The sequence below is a fragment of the Gobio gobio genome, assembly GCF_949357685.1.
Source record: "Gobio gobio genome assembly, chromosome: 6".
In the NCBI taxonomy this organism is placed as follows: Eukaryota; Metazoa; Chordata; class Actinopteri; order Cypriniformes; family Gobionidae; genus Gobio; species Gobio gobio.
Genome location: NC_137102.1, coordinates 13,025,651 through 13,047,517, shown reverse-complemented (window position 1 = coordinate 13,047,517; position 21,867 = coordinate 13,025,651). Strand labels below are relative to the sequence as shown.

Below are 21,867 nucleotides of genomic sequence, written 5' to 3'. Positions count from 1 at the left end.
ACAAGCTTTTTTAAAACTTATTTCGGATTATATTGTTTGTTGGTTTTTGTTTTTTTGTTTTTGCTTGTCTTTCGTGGTAATATCTAGCAACACTGCGCCACCGGCATTGATTAAAAAAAATCTCATAGACAAACTGTAATTGCTGACAGGAAAATACCACATTCGGTAAGACAAACGCAATGATCATTATTATTATCTGTAAAAAAGGTATCAACACAATCAAAACCAGTAGCATAATACAGATCTGTATAACAAGTAGGTTACAGAATTTCCTTGTCCTCTCAGACAGTTCATATTGTGTTCGTAGCGCGCAAAAACGCGGTGGATCTCACTTGATTATAAATAAAGCGCAAAATAAACTATGAGCATGCAACAATGCATGTTAATTAGTCATGAAATTATCTGAAAAATCTTTCGATCGCAGGAGGCACTTTCAACACTTCTTCCATAAATTGAATACGGAAGGCGGTCGGCCAAAACTTTACTTTATAAAGTTTTAAATATGGATATTTTTCTAACACAAACGCATCAATTCGCTTCAGAAGGCCTTTTTTAACACCCCAGAGCCGCACGTTATTCGACGGACAGATGCATTTTTTTATGGACTTCAAAAATAGAGCAACTATTACTGCTATTCTAATGCTTGGATTATGCCGCGTTCCAGGCAACCTGTAACCCGTGTTTTTCCAACCTTCTACCCGTGAAAGTGGACTGGAACGGCAGCCAAACCCGTGATTTCCCACCCGTGAACTCGTACTAGATCGATGTACTCCCAGTTACGAGTTTTGACGTCACATAGACCGCGAAGCAACAATGGCAGCCCCCTACGGATGCAGTGTTTATGAAACAAATATGCAAATAACGTAAAATAAAAGGTATACCAGCTTTTCTTGTCGTCTGCGCTGTTTTTCTCCTCCGTTTCTCTCAAATAAGCAAGGAGTAAGCACCTTTGGCGATAGAAATGAATGTAAATGAGCATACACCCTGGACGGTCCTCCATGCTTTGTTTACATAGAACTACCACACGATTCCTTGCGCTCAGGCAGTTTGGCGTGACTTTGCCTGGAACGCTACAAAGTCGTAAGTCGTGGTTTGAAGTTGTAACTTACGGGCTCAAAACCTGCTTGGAACGCAGCATTAGCCTGGACTTTTTAGATATAACTCAGATTTTATTCGTCTGAAAGAAGAATGTCATATACACCTAGAATGACTTGAGGGTGAGTAAATCATGGGCTAATTCAAATTTTTGGGTGAACTATCCCTTTAAAAGAAAATATCTCTCTTTGCTTTGAACTTTGAGCGTCGTAACTTTGCAGATGTTGTTTATGCTCAAACAGCACACACTAACTAAAGTTAAAAAAGTGAAATCATAATCAACCACCCCTTTAAGGATATTAGTGGGCCCTGCTCCAGTGTCTGAGGATGCAGTAGACCAGCTTCCTTATCTTACTCAACACTGCTTGCTAGATAATTTGACTGAATGGATCATGGATCCAGCACTTCCATTGGGATTTTATCTTAACTTAAAAGATTTTATCTTCCTCTTGTATAGGACTGAAAATAAAATACTAGCTTTGTTATAATTGTTTCAGTATCAAATTAAGTGAATCCTGACAACAGTACCTCTTGTTCATCATCTTTTATTATAAACCCAGTATTTACTACATCCATCTAACCATCATATTCCACGAGAAAGGTAAAAAAAAAAGTGATTTTTCTGAGCAGACCTTAATTTTCCAATTTTTAGGACAAAAGGTTATTTGGAATGAGAACAAATACTGTGGAATAAAAGTAGTGAATCCAATTCCTAATTTGGAATGTTCAAGGCTCATAATGTTATACTTCAATTTCCTTTTACAATACTATAATCCAAAGAAAACAAGACATGCTCCAGTTGTTCTGGCTCTGCAAACAGTAAAATATTTGATGAGAAAATGAAACCCTAATACTACGATGAACTATTTAAAACACATTACAGATTGTATGCGAGACAGTAAAGTATATTATAAAAACCACATTCATCTCCTCACATCAAGTGAGGAAGTATAATATTTAGAATGTCAAAAGCAGAAATGACTCAAAAATGCTGCTGAAATGATAGATAACCCCTTCCTTTTTGTGCATATCAAGAATGTGTTCTCAATTTCCAGCCTAAAAACACAAAATATTACTGGGAAAATAAGCTCTTAACACAATGGACCGCATAACACCAGTAAAGGTTCACAATTTTCAAACCCTCACTATTTTAACTTTGCATCTTTCAACTGTAACAGCAAAAAATCACCTTCACATGCTCAAACTGCCAAGAAAAAGCATTTTGCAAAGTGATTTTAAACCCCTGAGCATGTTCTATATTCAATAAATGAATTAGGCTCACGTAACGCTCTTTCTCGTCCATACATAATATCACATTTCTTCACAAAAGCTTGATTAGAACAGAAGAAAATTCATTATTTGGGATTATGTGAATGCAACTTTACAATAACCCCCCGTCACACTTGCGTTTAAGATCAGCATTTTGAACAAATAAAAAATCAAATAAAATGTACATTAAACTAAACTAACAATTAAGCAAATACTAAATATTATTATAAAGTTGTGCAATTAAATGACTGTCAAATGAACCATATAAAATACAAGAAGTATCAATACACATAACACTTAACTGATATGTTTTGCTGGGCTCTTGCTTCAAATGAACAAAACATACGGTTTATAAAAAAAAGGCCAATGATATAGTTAAAAAATAAGTGATATGTTTCATATTGGTCACTTTCATCACTATCTGACAGATTGCACGCCTATTGTGTTGTAAAGGCATGCTTTGGGTCTTCTGTTTACAAGGAAGTATCAACTTCCCTTTAGCTTCTTATTTAGACGCATAGCCTGCGATTGGTCAAATCAGTAATCTTGATGCTCTTCCTGATAACCCTGGTAGCCCTCGTCTTGGTAATCGATGTAGCCAACAGCATCAGCTCCTTCTCCAGTTGCATCAGGTGCACTTTTGGGGCAGTATTTGGCATCATAGATCTGACGGCCAAGCCCGAAATTTTGCCCGCTCTGGTTGGCGCCTTGAGTGTAGCCCATTTGTAGAGACATTGTGGAGTTGTCACACTTGTCGGTGCCGCTTTTCTGGTCGTAGATGGCACGGCGGGTCCCTGGAGCTGTCATACCAGACTAGAAGGAACAGATCAGAACCATTTTATTATTTCTTGTTTTTGCTATTATAGTATTTATTGTTAATATTTTGAATTAGTTTTCATTTTAGTTTAAAGTGCCCATGGTATGCCACTTTAAAGGTTTTGGGGGTCTCCTACAATAGGTTTACATGCATCAAAGGTCAACAAAAAAAAAAAAGTGCACATTTCTCTAAGAGTCTGAAAACGAAACCCTCCTTTCCACAAGCCTACTCTGCTTTGATTGGTCAGACAGCCCAGTCTGTTGTGAATGGTCTACTGCTAGCGGAGCATGTTGGAAAGAAAATGCATATTACCATATCTGAATTTCAGCTCAGAATCTTTCTCAGCACTTGATAAACAGTGATATGATACGAAAAGGAATGATAGCGTCAGTTTTATATGAATTCCAGAGTCCATTGCTACCGTTCCTTAAAGGGATAGTTCACCCAAAAATGAAAATTAGCCCATAATTTACTCAACCTCAAGTCATCCTAGGTGACATTCTTCTTTCAGACGAATAAAATCGGAGTTATATTACAAAAGTCCAGGCTAATCCAAGCATTAGAATTTGATTCATAGTTGCTTTGTTTTTGAAGTCCATAAAAAGTGCATCTGCCCATCAAATAACGTGCTCCACGCGGCTCCGGGGTGTTAATAAAGGCCTTCTGAAGTAAGTTTGTGTAAGAAAAATATCCATATTTAAAACTTTATAAAGTAAACTTTCGGCCGACCGTCTTCCCGGTTCAATTTGAGGAAAAAAATTTGAAAGTTCCCCTGCCGATCGAAAGACTAACGCGACCAGGTAGGCTCGTCATGACGTCACGTACACATCTTGAGTTTCACTTTCAACATTCAACACTTTTCCACGGAAGGCGGTCGGCCGAAAGTTTACCTGATTAAGTTTTAAATATGGATATTTTTCTCACAAAAACGGATCGATTCGCTTCAGAAGGCCTTTATTAACAGCCCGGAGCCGCGTGGAGCACGTTATTCGACGGACAGATGCACTTTTTATGGACTTCAAAAACAGAGCAACTATTAATCCAATTCTAATGCTTGGATTAGCCTGGACTTTTGTAATATAACTCCGATTTTATTCATCTGAAAGAAGAATGTCACCTAGGATGACTTGAGGGTGAGTAAATCATGGGCTAATTTTCATTTTTGGGTGAACTATCCCTTTAAGTGCCATCTACTGTCAGAGAGTGGATGTGCATTTTCATTCAGCGCATCTCCTTCGCTCGTTCATCCTTCTCTTCCGTGTTGGGGTTGTTTACATGTGCAGATGCCTCTTTGACGCAGCACACACAATGTTGTCCATTTTAACCAGCTAATGGTAATGTATTCTAAATTTAAATAATTCATAATTTGTCTTGACGTTTGTCTTGAGGCATAAATTGCTTGGCGTCATTGCTGTCATTAGTTGTTGCCATCCATCTCCGAAAACGGTCATCTTCAAACTATTGAGAGTTAAAGTTGCACTTTCTTATTTTGCTCAAATTTGCTTGCTCTGTTCTCCCATGCGACTTCCCAACTCATCTCTGGTGAAGGGCGCACTGTGTACTATGTAAAAAGAGGTACGGCTACTTCCAAAGACTTTGTGCTACACAGCCTAAAATCATAAATTTTTTCGATCAGATTTAAGACCTTGTCTTAAAATGTAATGCCTAGCAGAAAATACCAATATTTAAGACTTTTTCCGCCATTGACGGAAATTTCCATAATTTATGAGACAACGCTTCACCACCATTGACAGAAATTTCTGGCTTTCCGTGTTTAACGGTTATAACAAGAAGAGCATATGAAATATCGTGATCATCAACATCAAACAGCATATCAATCTAAACTGGCTAATGTTCTCGAATTGAATGTCAACCCAGGAAGTGGTATAGGACTGTGAAGCTTAGGGGGTTTTGATGAACTCTATCGACTCCATCTGTTTTGATCATTGATCTGAATCTGATCCAGATGTAGTCTTTGACAAAAACATGATTTTCTCAGCTTTTTGCTCAAAATGTTCCTTTTTGTTTAATTAAACTTACTTACATTTAAGTGTTGATACAAAAGAATGCATTATGCTAGAATATTTTTATTTTATTTTTTTAAGCAGAGGGTCTGTTCTTTCTTTTGATATATTGCATGTTCAGATATACATACAACAAGATATTCTGGGGGCCATGAACATTTTGTGAAAATGCTGGCAGTGGCTAGCAACTTAAAAAAAATGCTGGCAGGGAAAGAGTTAATAGACTTAGAATCAGGATATTCCAATTTCAGAATTTTAAAGACTTTTTAATGCCCTGCAGAAACCCTGTTTCAGGAGACAGTAACTTTATTTGTTGTTCACTTTGATCTTTACACCTTTAGACCTTTTACATTCACAAACAGCTATATTTCACACTGCATGAAAGGTAATATTCAAAAATATAATATGTGCACCTGAAGTATTTGTAATTGTATGTTTTTAGCATTTTTATTAGTTTTGGGGTTTTAATTTCTATTTACCGTTATTTTCATTTCAGTTTAAGTCATTTTAGTCCTTCAAACTAAAAAACATTTTTATTTTTTGTTTATGTTTTCAAAAAAAATTCTAATACATATATTTTTTTTATTTTTTATTTAAGCTTCATTTCAATTAGCAAACAACATTTAATAGATTTTGTTTTAGTTAACAATAACAATTGATCAGAATGAGAAAATGAACAATATCATGGGAGGTGGTACTCACTTGGCTAGCACCCTTGTTAGTGCCCATCTGAAGACTGATGGTTGAATGGTCCATTGGTGGTAGAATGTGTGACTTGGGATCATACAGATGTCTTCTGGTACCGTAGGCATTCATTCCAGCTTGACTTGCACATTTATTTGTTCCCATCTATAAAGAGACACACAGGCGAGTTACATACATTTGCTATTTTCATGGTACTTTCCAGAACAAGCCAAATTCGTTTTGTATTATAGATTGTGAATAAATCATATTCAGATAGTTTAAGATAATGACAGAGACTTGTACAACGTTTAGCCATACCTGTAGTCCAATGACACATTGCCCGGCCTTCATTTTCTCTTCGTCAAATGCCCTCTCCTGTCTCTCTGCATACTTCACTCCAATGTCTACACTTGAGTGGATGCCCTTGGTTTTAGCCTGTAAACAGTGAGAATCTATAATTACAGACTGAAATATCACAGTTAGGCTGTTCTCCTGTGAAATTATATCATTCAACCGGACCTACCATGCCAGCAAGAGCCAGAAGTGTGGTCTGAACCTGTGTCATATTTCCATTCTCAAACAGATCATTGGCCTCAAAAATATCGTGAGGTTTGAGCCCATAGGTGGTGATCGCTTTAGTGAAGTTGGTCAGGTTCTCTAGCTGCAACACAATAAAATAGCTGAATGTAAACAGACGAAACATAACCTTCATGCTGGACGTTCATTTCTACTACAAGAGTTAATCTTATCCGGAATTAAGTGAATACAATAGACAACTATGGTCTCGAGAAAAAAGAAAAAAAAAACAGTTCAATGTCAGAACATTTTATCTCCAACTTTACTAAAACATTTGGGCCTAAACATTTTAGAGGAGTGAAAAACGTCTGCTTACCTGATGCCAGTTTTGGGACGATGGGTTGATCTTCTTCACGGACCCTGGCTGAAGTTTGTTCACGAGCCTTTAAAGAAAGATCGAGACCGCACGGTTATGTAAAGATATATTGTGAAATAGCCTTTGAAAAGAACAAAATGGGAGTTACATAAACATACATAAATGCAAACTTACTCGCAGAGTATTACACCATTTTTTAACCCTTTCTGGAAGTCATCTCCAATTGACCGTCCAGTGATGCCCTCAATCCAGACTCGTAATTCTTCTTCTTTCTGGGGATCATACTTCTGTGCAATCTAGTGGAAAGATTGATGTGATATTGGTTAATAACCATACTATAATCAGGCTATAATACAGCTACATGCTCATTATTTCAGTAAGATCTAAATGATAATTTTCCCGAATGCCCTAGTACCTTGTATAATGAAACAATGTGTTGGTGAGTCAGTTAATCGCATTGAAGTCTTAACATATGATCATATATATAATCGAAATAAAGGAAATGAAAGGCCTTTCAATCTGGCTGCCTGGTTAATGTCAGGATTACCTAATCGATACCAAGTGTGCTACTGTACGGGACATTTTGAACAAACTATATCAAACCATATAAGGTGTTTTCTAAAATATAAGGGGAATTCTAATGTTCTGTAGTAACCGTTGATACTTTTCTTAAAAGAACAAATGTGTTCCTTGTCTGTAGCCTTGAACAAGTTCTCGGAAACGTCAAGTTGGGACAGCTGCAGATAAATAAAGAGTTTGTTATTGTGTTTTTGTGTTATTGGCCCTCACCCACTGAAATGAGAGTATAAAAGAACGAGTGAGGGGCTTTGGTTTTTGTCTCTTCTGACTGCACATCCTGCATGACTGAATTGACCTTCTTGGCAAGAATAAAAGCTTTTATTAAGACACTTTGCTTGTGTTTTTCAATTTCAGCTTCACCATGATAATTATTAAAGTTTCTTTTTTCCACGACACTACAAACACATCAACACCTCTGAGGAGGAATGTGAACCAGTGGCAGCTTTATGGTGAGCACAAGCTGAGTGTTTTTGCAGGCCAGATTACAATGACATATTTGAGGACTGGAGGCAACGCCCCAAGAACTTCTTGAGAACTTTCTTTGCAGTTTCGGTGACTTCTTTTGCGTTTTACTTACTTTCACTTTACAGTTAGTTGTCAGTAGATAATATAAATATCTACTGATAATTATTAAAAATATGCATCACATGAAGCACGATTGATATTTAACCTTGTATTGCATCCAACACGTGTGTTACATGTTAACTAAACTGGAAGTTTGGGAAACATTTGTTGATACACTTAGGATTCACCAGAATGAGACGGAGAGAGTTCCCTTGCATAAAATAAAAATATGTCAAACAAAATATGTCTACGTTTTAACGACGGGTCTGAGATGATTTTTAAAATATTCCACGTACCTTGCTCTTCACTTCCGCTGAAAACCCGTATGCTGGGCCTCTGTTAAACTGCGAAGCCATTGCCAACAACAAGAGCAGAAGAAGTTTCAAAAACAGATACCGGTAAGTTAGTCGGGAACTGAAAGAAAGACTTCGGTAAAGTTTGATAGGTTTGTCTCCTTTACTATTTTAGCGCATGTAGATCCAGCACTTCCCCTCGGTTACCCCGCAACCAATGAGAGCACGCGCTCAGAGCGGACCACGCCCCTTTCCCCCATTCTTGGCCGTGATTGATATCAAAAACTCCATATATGGCACTAAAGTACCAAATTCCTTTATAATGGGAGTATCCCAGTGTCCATCCTGGTATTCCAGACTCGCGGTAGCCGAGGAATGAGTCACCTCTGGGAATACGGCAGGCTACCGAATGATGTCACTAACATTCACGAAATATCCTCTGTAATGCTGAGGAAGCATTGCAAGATGTTATCATACTAACAAGTCATACAATTACATGATTTTGAGCATGTACTGACGCACATTTTAGGGTAATAATTCCCACGAAGTAAAAAATAATGAAATAGTGAGTCATAATTTTCTAAAACTATAAAGAGACATAGTGATCATGTGACTTTAGACAGTGTAAGGCAGCTTTTTAAAAGGATAGCTCACCCAAACATTTTAATTCCATTTATTTAATGTTATGCCGGTTCCCAGCCTTAAATGGTGACTCTAGGTGATGATACATGGGGCAACTTTTTTGAGCAATGTTGCTTGGCCACTTTCCCATTGGGAATGGGCAACAAATTTCTATCTGGACACTTTAGATCGGTCATGGGCCCTGTGTTTTACCTGGTTGCCTGTTGACGGCAACATTGCCTAGTAATATTGCTCAAAAAGTTGCCCTGTGTATCATCACCATAAAGGACTGTTCACACTAAGAATTACAACTATTACTATACCGATGTCCACACCAAGGGCTGATTATGTCTGCCGCTAAAGTTAAGTGGATTCTGTTTGGCTGTACTTTTACTGTTCATCATTGAATGTAAAAAAAGTTATTAGAATGGTATCGTCATTATTGTTATAGCTGTGGTGTGAAATTCCATACACAAAAAATTTGAATGATTAGAGTGAACTTCAATTAAATGGAAACAAAGTAAAATAAAACTGTGTTTAGAATATGCCATTCCAAAAATGCAGTCCTCAAGATAAAATAAGTTCCGCTTGAAAAACATGTTTTAAGATCTTGCGTTTCCCCTCCTTTCTACTGCTGGTGTTGTTTTTCAATGCAAAAACATGTTCTTTTTTTTTGTCCGTACAACAAAACTAAATTGAGTCCAGTGTTGTTTTGAAACACAGACTAAAAATAAGCCAAAACATTCTTAAAAAAAACTTCTGTTAGGTCCAATAGAAGAAAGCAAATCATACAGGTTTGGGAAAGCATGAGGGCGAGTTAATAAAAGGTGAACTATCCCTTTAAGACTAGGTTGATAACCTGCGTACTGCAACCTCTTTTGGTTAGCCTCTACTCAGCTTCAGTTAAAGGGAGTTTCCATGACACATCAAGCAAGCAGAAAAGAGCAAAACCAAAAAAAAATAACTCGTAGCATACGCAACAACACATTTTGTTGTACACTCTTTGATTCATTAAAGGCTAAACGGTCTCCTGAAAAGGTACAGAAAACATTAAACGATTGAACGGTCATGAACATGTGAATCATGTAGGTTTGGGACAGATAACCTTGATGGAAGAAAGGGTACCATGATGCAAAGAGTTTTGATTATTTTATTTTTTTCGAACAAACGAGTGATGTTAAACACTGAACAAATATACTGATCAAAAATGATCAAAGAAGTCTCTCCTCTAGTTTTAAATTGCAAATTATATTTGCAATACCCTAACCAAGTATTGAGCTCGTAGATGGCCTTTGCTTCAGAAACAATGTATATCCCTGGAATATCTGACATGGTTTGAAGAAAACAAATGCTGTACTTTTTGAAACCAAGAGAAGCTAGCGGAAGCCTTTCCAAACTTTTTACATCAAAGGCACATTGGTAGGACGAAGGTAGCAGAGCACACAGTGTTTTGCAAGTCGGCAGCAAATAGGTTTCACCCCCTTCACAAGACGTTTCTCTTCAAAACAAATGGCAAGGCATTAAAAAAAAAAAAAAAAAAAAAAAAAACTGAATGAATGAAAAACAAACAAAAAAAAAACTCGATCAATAATATGTCAAACTGAAAACACTGAATGAATAATAGGACCACAACTTATTCATCTAGGTCTATAGATTCCTGTGAACAGCAACACAAACGATTGGGTCTTTCATTCAAAATGCTTCGTTTCCTCCCAAATTAATTACATTCACACAAAAAAAAAAAAAAAGAAGACTTAGAAAGATTTTACATGGATTGCAAGAACTATGTACAGACAAGCAGGATAACGTGCATATTTATTGACACATTTATAGCACAATGCGTCCATTTGAGAAAAGAAAAAAAAAAGACCATATGGCAGATGCCTAGAGGCGTTTCCTTCTGTACCACCTAAACGAAAGTCTAAATGCCATACATTCACTAAGGCTCTTTAAATAAAGTCATTGTTGAATGGTTTCAGTAAGGCAAACAATATCTAAAGGAATGGTAACAAGTATAATTCCAGCATATTAACATTTTCCTGCTTTCCGGTCCTCACAGTATGAAGATGAAAAGTAGCACCCTCTGTGGCCATTGACTGCGTTCTCTTCTAGCGCATGAATACTTCTCTCTTTTTCCGTATTTTTTCTTTTTACAATTATCTAGGCAAACAGATTCGTTTAAAATATGGTTTTATTTAACACATCTAAAAATAGATTGCTTTTCTCTCGTATGAAAATCACGTATATTAGATAAATCGAGAAAGAAATTAAGCGAGAAATGTTCATTTCAGAATGGAATGTCGGGATCTACTGCAGTTAGCACATGTACGTGAGAGCCGCTGAGGGAAAAATGGATTTATATATGCCTTGTGTACATCACAAATAAGGGGACAGATGTGTGATGCGAACAGAAAAGCCTCAAACATATCTGCACATCTTAGTGGATAACCTTCTGCTAGAGAAAAAGAAAAACGTGGTCAAATAAATAGATGCATACATAAGAAACTTTTATAATTTATTCTTTGTCACATAAAGCTTTTTGTAACTGCCAAAAAATGTTCTCGACTTGCTTTCAAACATATCTGTACTGCTCGATGCTTGCTCGGACCCTCCTATTCACACATTGTGCAAGAACTGGCCCAGTTAAATCCCTGCGAGCCATTATATACAACCCTTGTTTGCAAATTCTTGTTGGTAGCAGCACATTACAAACAGGACATCTTTTCATCTCCTTCTTATGGAAAACCGAACTCGGAACAACCGCTGTTGGTTCGTTCGGTACACCTGTAAGATGAACCTAGTACAGAGCGACAAGGAGAGACGGTTCGACCCCCTTCGACTCACAGTGGGAACATTGAAAACTTTTCCAAGCCCTGTTCTCTCAGTCTAGGCAAACATATGGCAAGATGTTCAATTTGCTCTCATCGCCGTGAGGATCCAACGATATGCACTCTGTCCAATCGAACCAGGCTCCCTTGGTGTCATAACAACCGTTCACGCCTGGCCAGTGTTCTTTGTGTATTCTGAGAAGGTCCTCGCTTGTTACGTCCCGAGACACCCCGGGTAGTTCTTTCGGGGAGCTGCTCTGTACTAAAACGTGCATTTTCCGGGGCTCTTTGACATCGTGATCCTCTCGTTTCAAATATTCAGTCATGAAAAAGTGAGCCCCGTGGGTCTGTGCTCCAGAGGATGTAAGAACATTGCTCTGAAGGTTAAGGTAGGATTGAATGATTTCATTTCTGGACAGCTCTTTCCAGTTCGTCTGCTGAAAGGGGTTGGGAACCGGCGTTGGGGTCTTTTGCTGCGGCACCTCAGTCCTCACCGAGGGCGTTGCAATCGGTGGGGCTTGGCACTCTTCCTCGTGGTGGGATTCCTTCGGAGTGAGGGGCTTAATCTGTCCGGTCACCGGGTCGAACGTCAACCTACGCTCTTTTAACCGCACAGGTTTGGTCCTGTCCTCTGAGGACTGCCCCTGTAGATTTACTGTGTAGTCTCTGGGTCTGTATTTCTTCCTCTTTTTGCCCTCCAAGCTGGGGGTCGCTCCCTCCCGCTCCCCCTTGGTCTCAGCGCCCTCCAAGCTGTGTGTGGTGAGCGGGGAGCCAGAGAGCGGCTCCAGCATTGCAGTGCTGTGCGGGGGCTGGGAGACTCTATCCGACAATCTGTGCAAGTGCAAGGAGCCTTCCAGCCCCACAGATGACGGACCGTCGCCGATGCACACCTGGGCCGGGGACGTTAAAGGCTGCAGTGTGGGCAAAGGAGAGGGCACTTGGGCAGAATTCTGAGACGGGCTCGAGAGAGTCCCTTTTGGTGCATATGTTGAAGACCTCTTGGCCATCATCTCGTGTGTTATGCTGCGCGGACTCGAGGAGTACCGAGGGCTTTTGGGTTGATTCTGCCCGCCTCCGTCCATTCTCGCATGCTGCTGTAACACTGATGTTTTGAGTAAGGAGGAAGTGCTAGGTAGTTTGGTAAGCCCTGGAGAGCTTGGATGAGGCTTCACAGCATTGACAGGGATTTTGTTGTGCCTGTCGTTCTCGAGGTGGTCCGGGCGGATCCTGTCAGATGCCGCATCATCATCTTTCTCCGGGAGCACATCGGGACTCCCCCTAATTCCATTAGATGGCGGGGGAGTGGAATACATTGGCTCGTAAAGAGACGTTTTTGTCATTTTGGCCGGCAGGTGCGGACTATCCCGTTGCTCCCCCCGCCGCTTTCGGCTGCTGGATTTCTCCGCCTTCGGGGAGTACGTGTTATGGATGTCATTCCTGGTTTTGAGCTCAGGAGCAACCTTGCTGGGAGGGGGGACCACTGGAGGTGTGTCTGTCCGGCAGGGGTGAGCACCTCCATTGGCAGAGCTCGGGACGTTTGGCGCTCCTCTCGCCGGAGTGTCACATTGGCCGGGCTCGATTAGCTTCTGCCAGTTCCGCAGGAGTTTCTTGGCACGTTTGGCAAGGTCCTCATCCTTTGTTTTCTTTCTCACATCATTAATCAGCTTTCCCAAGCGGGTTTCCTGCATCGAAAATAAAATGGAGAAAAGTCTCAAAATTGCATATTACACGTCTTGTCACACAGCTTTCACAAATGCATTTTTCTGTTAAATGGAAAATAAACAAAGCTTATTTAATTCAAACTGCAGGGGGGAAAAAAAATGATGAAGAGTAATGATAAATAAGATATTAGTCGGTTAAGTAATATACACTCCCGGTGTGCTGTATTACTACCAAAAACAACAAACCCTCAGATATCATCTTCATATCAATTTACAGACAGTGATTTATCTTTTCTTAATCATTAAAATATTGGTGTCTGGGACATGGTAAGCCTAGAAATAGTAGTGTACACTGAGTTTGAAAAAAATTAGCTTAAAATGTGTTATATGTGCTATATGAACAGTGCTCATAAATGGCTTTTTCTCACTGGAAACAGAGTAGAGACCTGGACCCAGAAACAGCATTTGATATGCCATGACTTGTCTTAAGCAGATTTATACCAAAAAATATTATTGGTGCTGAGAATAAGTACCAACCTCAAGTGCTTCTTTGGTGATGGGGTATTTCTCCAAATTGGTGATAACATCAAGAACTGCAACCATGTTACAGATCTGTCCAGGAAGAGGGACAATTTAACACACAGACTCAATGACACACGGTATGAATTATCATCTAAAATAATGGGTATAAAAGAACTTTGGAATCATATTCTAAAGCCAGGTAGTTCAAGCTTAATGCTGGAATACACTACACAACTTTTGCGGTCTAGAGGAGTCTCCAGGTTTTGGGCAGCTGGAGATGACACATTTCACCGTAAATCATGTGTATAATGGGCACAGACTCTGGTTTTTAACTACAGGCTATGAATCTGTTCAGTCGGAGGATATCAAACATGTTTGATATTTTGAGTCGATTTTTGAACACTTGTTTTCACCTGTCATGCGTCTCCTAGAAGTGAGGCATGTTTCTGCACGAGTTTGTTGTGTTTGGAACAACTTGTAAACCTGATAGTGTGATCCTCAGTTATTTATCGTATGACACTCAGGTTTCTTTTGTAACTTTTTACAAAGTCTGAAAGTGATGTAGAGTCCAGTTTTTAACTACAAATAATAGCACGGAGTCGCTCAAAGTGTAATATATAGAAATCAATTCAATTACACATTGACAGACAAAAACTAAAGTAACTACAACATTTCTACACCCTTCTTGTACCTTTCACACAGAGAATATTATAACAAAAGTGATGCACTGTAGTTTATTGGCATCAATGCGGTGTCCCAGACATCTCGCCTCTCATTCAAAGTGAGTGTGAAAAAGTCTGGACAACTTTTAATCTGTGGTAGTAGAAGCTTAGCCTTCATCATGAGTGCTTCAATCAATAGACAAAAGGTTTAACCTTCATTTACTCCAGGGCAGCATTCTAACCCTCCTGACCTTAACCTACCAATTTAACCCCAAGAGACCAGTAACAATACAATAAACGATGTATGGACATGTATGACCAAACTAACCCAACGGTGTACATAAAGAGTCAAAGTGTGTATGAAGTGCACTCAGATGTAAACATCATTAAGTGTTAATCAAACCTGAACAGTGTTTACTTACCATAAAAGCTCCGGTAAAAGAAGGCTCACTGGAACCTTAAAGTTGGGAATATTTATTACGACGGACGGTTTATTTACTTAACCCTATACACTGATTATGTATCTACTGCTCTTCATTAGTCATTTTATGGCGAGGTGTTAGCTTAGCAAAACATTCAATGTGGCTGTCACATTTTCCAGTCACCCAGCAGGTTAGCTCTAGTTAGGTCCGAGTGCCCACTTTACACCGCAACGTTGTCGGAACACCTAGCAGCTGTGTGCTCGGGTTAATCCACACATACATACATAAACATCCAGGACGGTTTGAAGGCATCAAAACAGCTTTAATCTCTGGTGGTGATACAGAATCAATCAAGCTCAGCATGAGTTCATCTGCTAGCGCTTTTGCTAATGCCACTGTGTCAGCTAGCCACGTATAGCTAGCTTATATTAGCCACGATGTATCATGTACAAGCATAAAACAACAGACAATGTACACTTGCGTCATTAGAGATACTGTTTTTAGTTGCGGTAAGTGAGCGGAGGCTTCTTTAAATCTGCTCCAGAGCTCAATAGCAGATAGCTTGACATGAAACAGCTAACGGATAACAGGCTTCACACAACATGTCATCTGTGACTGATCGCATCATGCACCTTAAATCGAGATGGCAGCTTTTTTTTAAATCTCCCACTGTATGCTTATGTTTGAAATCAGGGCTATCTCGCGCCTGTCTGGCTGTTCTTTTAGCGCAGCGCGCGGGGTAGCGTTAAATGAGCCTCCCGTCAGTTAGCGGACTGCTAATGGAAGCTCCACATCTGCTCTGCCACATTCAGGCGGTTCGCTACGGCGCTTGGCGGCTTCAGATAAGGCTCTAACAGTATCGTGTCGGGGAATGTGAGCTTTGGTCGGCAGGAGAGTGAGCGGTTACTCACATTGCTGTGGCTATCGATGGCCTGCAGCAGCCGGTCTCTCATCTGCTGCGGGGTTGCGGAGGCCGTTGTCATTGCCTGCTCGGTGCGAATCGGCCGACGGGGGAAAAATCCTCCGGATTCAAGGGCTTAATGGATTGCAGGAACTCACAGACCTCTCGGGAGGATTGAGAAGTTGCGGAACCACATGTTTCTGATGTGATTGTTGGCTTGAGAAATGGTGTATGTGTGTTCAGTTGGGAGATGAAGGTTCGACGGCTGTCGTGTCTCTCCGCCTCATTGCGTCGAGCGCTCTCACCGATATCATGAACTCCACTGGATCAAAACCTCAGGCCCGCTGCATTATGGGAGAGCGCGACGCCGCGTGACGCCATCACGCAGGTTCAAATCAATTCAGCCAGCCAGACAAACGTTTATTACAATAAATGTATGTGTGTAAAAAGTAAAACATTGTTTGTCTGGCGGAATTTATATATTTATTAAAAATATTTTTTTATCCCATGGTTATTGAAATATATTTACGACTTACACAGTTGCACAACTTGAACAATATTATACTACAATATATGGAACATATTAAAATGGTTATAAGTGCAGTCCCAACTGCTCTATCCCAATGTTTTTAAACACAGAGGGGAAACGTACAAATACATATGCTTTTTTAAACATTTTTATTCAATTCAATAAACAAATATTAATGCAAAGGTACAAAGACTTAAGCTTCCACACAGAAAAATACAGTAAGGACAATGGAATTTAAGCTTGATAACATTTCGTTTTAAATAAGTAGCACACTTACAAAGCCCACAATGTTTCATATTCATTTTTTATTTTGTCTTCTATATTTCATAGAAAACATGTAGTAATAGGAACATATTTTCCTTTTGTTTTAAAGGGTCAGGTAAACCAAACCACAGAGCTGCAAAGCTATGTTCCTGAAAGCTAGTTTTGCATATTTAGTGAGTATAGTTGTCTTGTTGCAAAAAAACTGGATTAACGTCTGAACTTTGCAGTCAAATGTATGTGCAACATCTGAATGATCATACATTGAAAAAATAGAAATTAGCTGCCTTTGTATAGATATGAACCACCGAGACAGTTCACAATCATTAAATGCACATACTGTAAGAGTACTTTTAAAGTTTTGTTGTGTATACGTTTCAGTTCCACTGGGTTGCATTATCACGTTGTCTCTTTAACACTCTAACAATGTTTTTTTTTGTTTGTACATAAAGAAAGAAAGATACAAAACCACTTTGTCAAAAATGATATTTCCAGTTGCAAAAGTTTAGTAATGCACTAGCAAATAGTTCAGATATACTTAGAGCTTGATAACTGCAAAAAAACAGGACATCACATTGAGACTTTCGGGTATTTTAATACTCCGTACCATGCAGCAAAAGTTCACCCAATATAAAGGCTGAAGACATATAGTCTCAGGTAAATGATTGGCCCTGGGAGAGATTATACATCAAGGTAGACATCTGCTTGCTTTTTAAATGCGGTTGTCCTAAAGTACCAAAGTAAATTTTGTTGGTCAACAAAGACGGAGCCTAGCCAGTATGGCGAACTGACAATTAGTCAAAAACATCTTCATTTTGAAGACATAACAGTAGCAGACCATAGCTGAAGCATGACTTTAAATTTGAAAAGGTACAAACAACAAACTTTGGCTTATTTCAATGGCTTGTCAATTTTAGAAAATGAATGCAAGTAAAATATACAAGCAAACTTTCTGCACAATTTATTTTTCTGGCCCTATGAACTGGCCATTTTGGCAAATGTCTGATATGAAAACAAATTTCCTGGAATTAATGATAAAATAAAATAGGCCTCAGCTTAAAAATAATAAATGGCAAAACATTTTTGAATAGGTTAAAGATGGCTAAAAATCTATTAGCATACTCATAAAAAGCTATTACACAATTAAAAACTACCCTTACCAGACCTGTAAATGTTTGGGACAAAAATAAACTCTATTTTATATTCAAAGTGTATTTTCTGGAGCAAATTACGGGGAAATATTTCCTCAAATCATTCCTCAGCATATTTCTGCTCATTTCAAGACATTATGTTAAACAGGATATCTTCAGATTTCATATTGAAATTCAATTGAAATTTGTTTGCTTTCTTTGCTTTAGATATACAAGTTAAAGGTGCACTATGTAACTTTTCCGTCCGCTAGAGGTCGCCTATTCAAAACAAAGGCGTAGCTTGATGATGCCAAGTTTGAGTGCAGAATCTTGGGACATGTGGTCTTCACCTCACAGCCGGTGGAAAAGAATCGGAATAGGACTCGGGCAGAAATCATGTTCATGGATGAGATTATTAACGTTACTGTAGTCTGAAGCAGAGCAGGGCCGAGTGGTGTGAGAGCTGAGCAAGGCTGCTGGAGCGATTGTTAATAAGAAGAACGCAACACACGCCTCGCGAGCAGCGGGACTTTTATTATGCCACAGTCACCGGCGCCTTTTCCGGTCATGAGTATGAGGTAACACAGCTCTGTTTATCATATTAGATACATCTGAGTGTGTTGAAAATGATATGACGTTACTCTGTGCGTTCGCTCGGCGGCTGCTATGATACTTGTTGCACACTGCAGTGAGAGTAAAGCGTTTCTGCAAAATAAAACCGGAAACCGAGGGATATGACGCCACAGATATGCCGCCATCGACAGGCGACTCCCTCACACGTCCCGGTTCCTTGGTTAAAATAGCAATTTTCTCACAATTTAAAAATAGTTGGAAACATTTGGGATAATGGGCCTCATTCATGAAACACGAGCAGAACGAATATGTGTAAATTGTTCGTAAAGACGCTCTGACGTAAATTTTCGGATTCACGAAAATTTTCGTATTTTCAAAATATTAGTTGGTACGAAAGAAATTTACACCTGCTCCCTACCACGTGTAAATGGTGCGTAAAACATTTGAACGTTCGGTGTTCTATTTTAGGGAAAAATATGACATTGCATTTGATGCACTATGTACCATAATAATATTTAAAGAGTTGATTTGCCCAGTCTTTTTTTTTTTTTTTTTTTACTGTTCAATGTTTGGTAATAGGCAGCGCTCGTCACGGTCACTTTTTACCCGGCCATCCAATCACAGTGGAGGAGGGGCAGGACAAAAACTACACTGACCAATCATCCCACTTGTACACCTACTGAACAACAAGAATGGAGAAGTTAATACTGATTTTTACTGCATTTTTTATATTCAGTAATATTCTTCAAAATGAGATACTAGTAACACATTACTGCCATGAATATTCTGTATCATATTCATAGCAATCAAAGTATCTCAGCTGGAAAAACGCTGCCCTTGCAAAGCGCTTTCAAGCGCCACCAGCTGGCCGTTTTCAGAAGAGCACCAGGCATTTTTAGCTGGCTAAAATGCTTTGATGGACACATGATAATTTAATATTTATTGCTAGGCATATGGCCAATTAGTCTCTTTAGCATTTATACAATATACTGGAGCCAAACATGAGAAAGAAGTCCAGAAGATTCCCCAGTGTTCCTGGCCTCGTCATTTGCAGTTGTAACTCATGGGCGGGGATTATGCCAATTATGAATGAGCGTGCACGCGCGTCCTATTTACGAATGTTTGGAATTCATTAATATACACCCGTTTAACTACCGAATCCATGGTATACGAAGCGTTTGTGAATCTTGAGGCGAGTTTTCGTAAATGTCCATTTTACACGCAAATTACTCTATTTGCTCATATATTTACGAAAGTTTCATGAATGAGGCCCATTGGAAGTATTAGACTGAACAAAATATATAACACTGGCCTTGTGGTTTTTGGATATTTTATATGGTTTTAAATGTTTACATAGTGCACCTTTAACAAAATGCTGTCAATGCTGAAAAATTATTTCAGTTTTCAAATGCATACTACGGACATGCGGGGTAAAAAAAACAAAACAAAAGGATATCGTGGTCACGAATTAACAATTTGTTCCCACATCAGCACGTTTTACTAATTTCGTTCCCTTATTTTAATCAAGTCCTGCAGACAATATAATAATTAGTTCCCTCGCTCTACTAAATCGTGGCCATGGTGTAATAACTTGCTCCCCTGTTTTAGTTAAATCAAACAAATTAGTAAATCACGGCCACAATTTATTAAAATGAGAGAACGAATTCTTAATTTGTGGCCACAATACACATATTTTTGTCCGCATGTCATGTGCGGGGCTCCGTAGTATATTTTATTTTTCTGCATAAGGAGGACACTTGTGAAAAATGTTGGATCAAAGAAAACTGGCCTACAAATCAGATATTTGGAAATCTAGGAACTGAGTGGATAAAGCAACCACTGCAAAGAAATCACAGATCTACAACACACTGCAGCAAACAGACCGTGAGCATGTGAAGACAACTTGTACAGTACTTAAACATCAATTCCCAATGCACAAACATACAAAACACAAAATAAAAGAATATCAGCCAGAAACGAATAGTTCTACTGCAAATACTACAAAACAAAGACATAAGAGAATATTATTTCACAAAGCTTCAACAAGGTTCAGTGTATAGAGGCTGAAAAGCAAAACTGCATGTACATTTGCAGCAGGGATTTTTTTTTAATGATTTGGCTAGAAGTGTGAGCACACTTGACAATGAACACAGACCTGTGTTTTTCAAACATGAGTTCGAGGAAAGTGTGAAGCCCCTGAACGGAGGGACAGTATAGCGTCCACTTCAAGCATTTTAAAATGTAAAAACATACAGTTCCATATTGTTCATTTAATTTATATATATATATATTTTTTTTTTTTACATACTCCTGATATTTGACGCTCTACTCTTACATTTTAAAATATAGAAATGTATAAGTGTAGCATTTATGTACATGAAGGCTGTGCATACATTAGATACCGAATAAGTACAATGATGAAGGACCTTTTTTTTCTGCATGCTCTCCTTTCTAGACCAGAAATGTTCTGGATTGGTTCAATTCATGGTAATGATACACTATGATCCACAGATGAAGCTTTATAAAAGGTAAACTGATCTACGGTGAATTGACACACAGAAAGGTAACCTGCCTTCGTTTCTTAAATATCGGGGAACTTTCATACTTTCCTAACACTACATAAAAAAGTTGTTTCGGTTTTTTTTGCGCTGACCAAGTATAAAATCATAAATAGACAACAGATACTTTTATCCTTTTCAAAAATACTTGTCTTAGAGTAGAAGGCAAAATCGGCCAAACATTGGGGGGAAATAGACCCAGTGCACTTAACAGTCACTCAGAGGGTAGTGAAAAGAATGGGGGGGAATGGGGGATGGATTGGGTATCGTTTAAAGTGCCAAGTAAATGGAGGAAGTGTTCTCATGTAGTACGTTCACAAATGCAGAACACATAGATAGAGATGTAAAATAAAACATCAAAGAGATAAAAGTGCACAGCTTATCAATCACCAATACTTGTGATGGTCAGACATGCAAAATAAAAATAAAAAACTACAATGCAGCCTCTTGCAAATGAAATCGAGGGGCCACAACAATGCAGAGGGCAACTATTAAAACACATGGAAAGGTACACAAACATCACAGTAACAAAAATAATGCTAGTTTCAGTAATATGTTTGGTCCTACATAAAAAGTGTTGAAATACATTCTGGTTTCAGCAATGCTGTTCTTTTTGATGAGGCAGTCAAGTAAAGGAATATAGCAGTAACTGATTACCTGACACATCCTTCCCGTCAATTATTTTACATTTTGAACACGTGAACATGATCCTCATGAAAACAGTTGTCCGAGACAAAGCACATGTAGGTCATGCTTTTTATACAGGAAATTTACACGGTGCAATCGGATGCCTTACAAAAGGAATCCCTTACAGAGAATCCAAATGTTTTTCATGCATTAACCGTTTCTCGTTTTTACCCCCCTTTTTGCTGACAACAGACAAAACGAATCTATGTAGCAAGTAAAATTCAGCTGCACAGACTCAGAACCCACAGATGCTGTAAAAGCCGTACATCTGTTTGAGCCTTTTCTTTAGTATTTT

The 21,867-nt window shown here is 38.8% G+C and overlaps 2 protein-coding genes across 2 annotated transcripts; both read right to left on the bottom strand.

The window, feature by feature from the left end:
- Positions 1 to 1,624: 1,624 nt before the first annotated feature.
- cnn2 (calponin 2) lies at positions 1,625 to 8,420 on the bottom strand. Its single transcript, XM_079820389.1, is given in 7 exon segments — positions 1,625 to 3,177; positions 5,908 to 6,054; positions 6,208 to 6,405; positions 6,407 to 6,550; positions 6,782 to 6,848; positions 6,956 to 7,077; positions 8,221 to 8,420. Coding segments are annotated over 7 exon segments (1,014 nt in total). The 5' UTR covers positions 8,281 to 8,420; the 3' UTR covers positions 1,625 to 2,901.
- A 1,555-nt stretch (positions 8,421 to 9,975) lies between these two features.
- On the bottom strand, positions 9,976 to 16,158 carry crsp7 (cofactor required for Sp1 transcriptional activation, subunit 7). Its single transcript, XM_079820388.1, has 3 exons — positions 15,845 to 16,158; positions 13,865 to 13,939; positions 9,976 to 13,348 (listed from the first exon to the last, which is right to left on the bottom strand). The coding sequence occupies exons 1-3, from the start codon at positions 15,914 to 15,916 to the stop codon at positions 11,720 to 11,722; spliced, it is 1,776 nt and encodes a 591-aa protein (XP_079676514.1). The 5' UTR covers positions 15,917 to 16,158; the 3' UTR covers positions 9,976 to 11,719.
- Between the last annotated feature and the right edge of the window lie 5,709 nt (positions 16,159 to 21,867).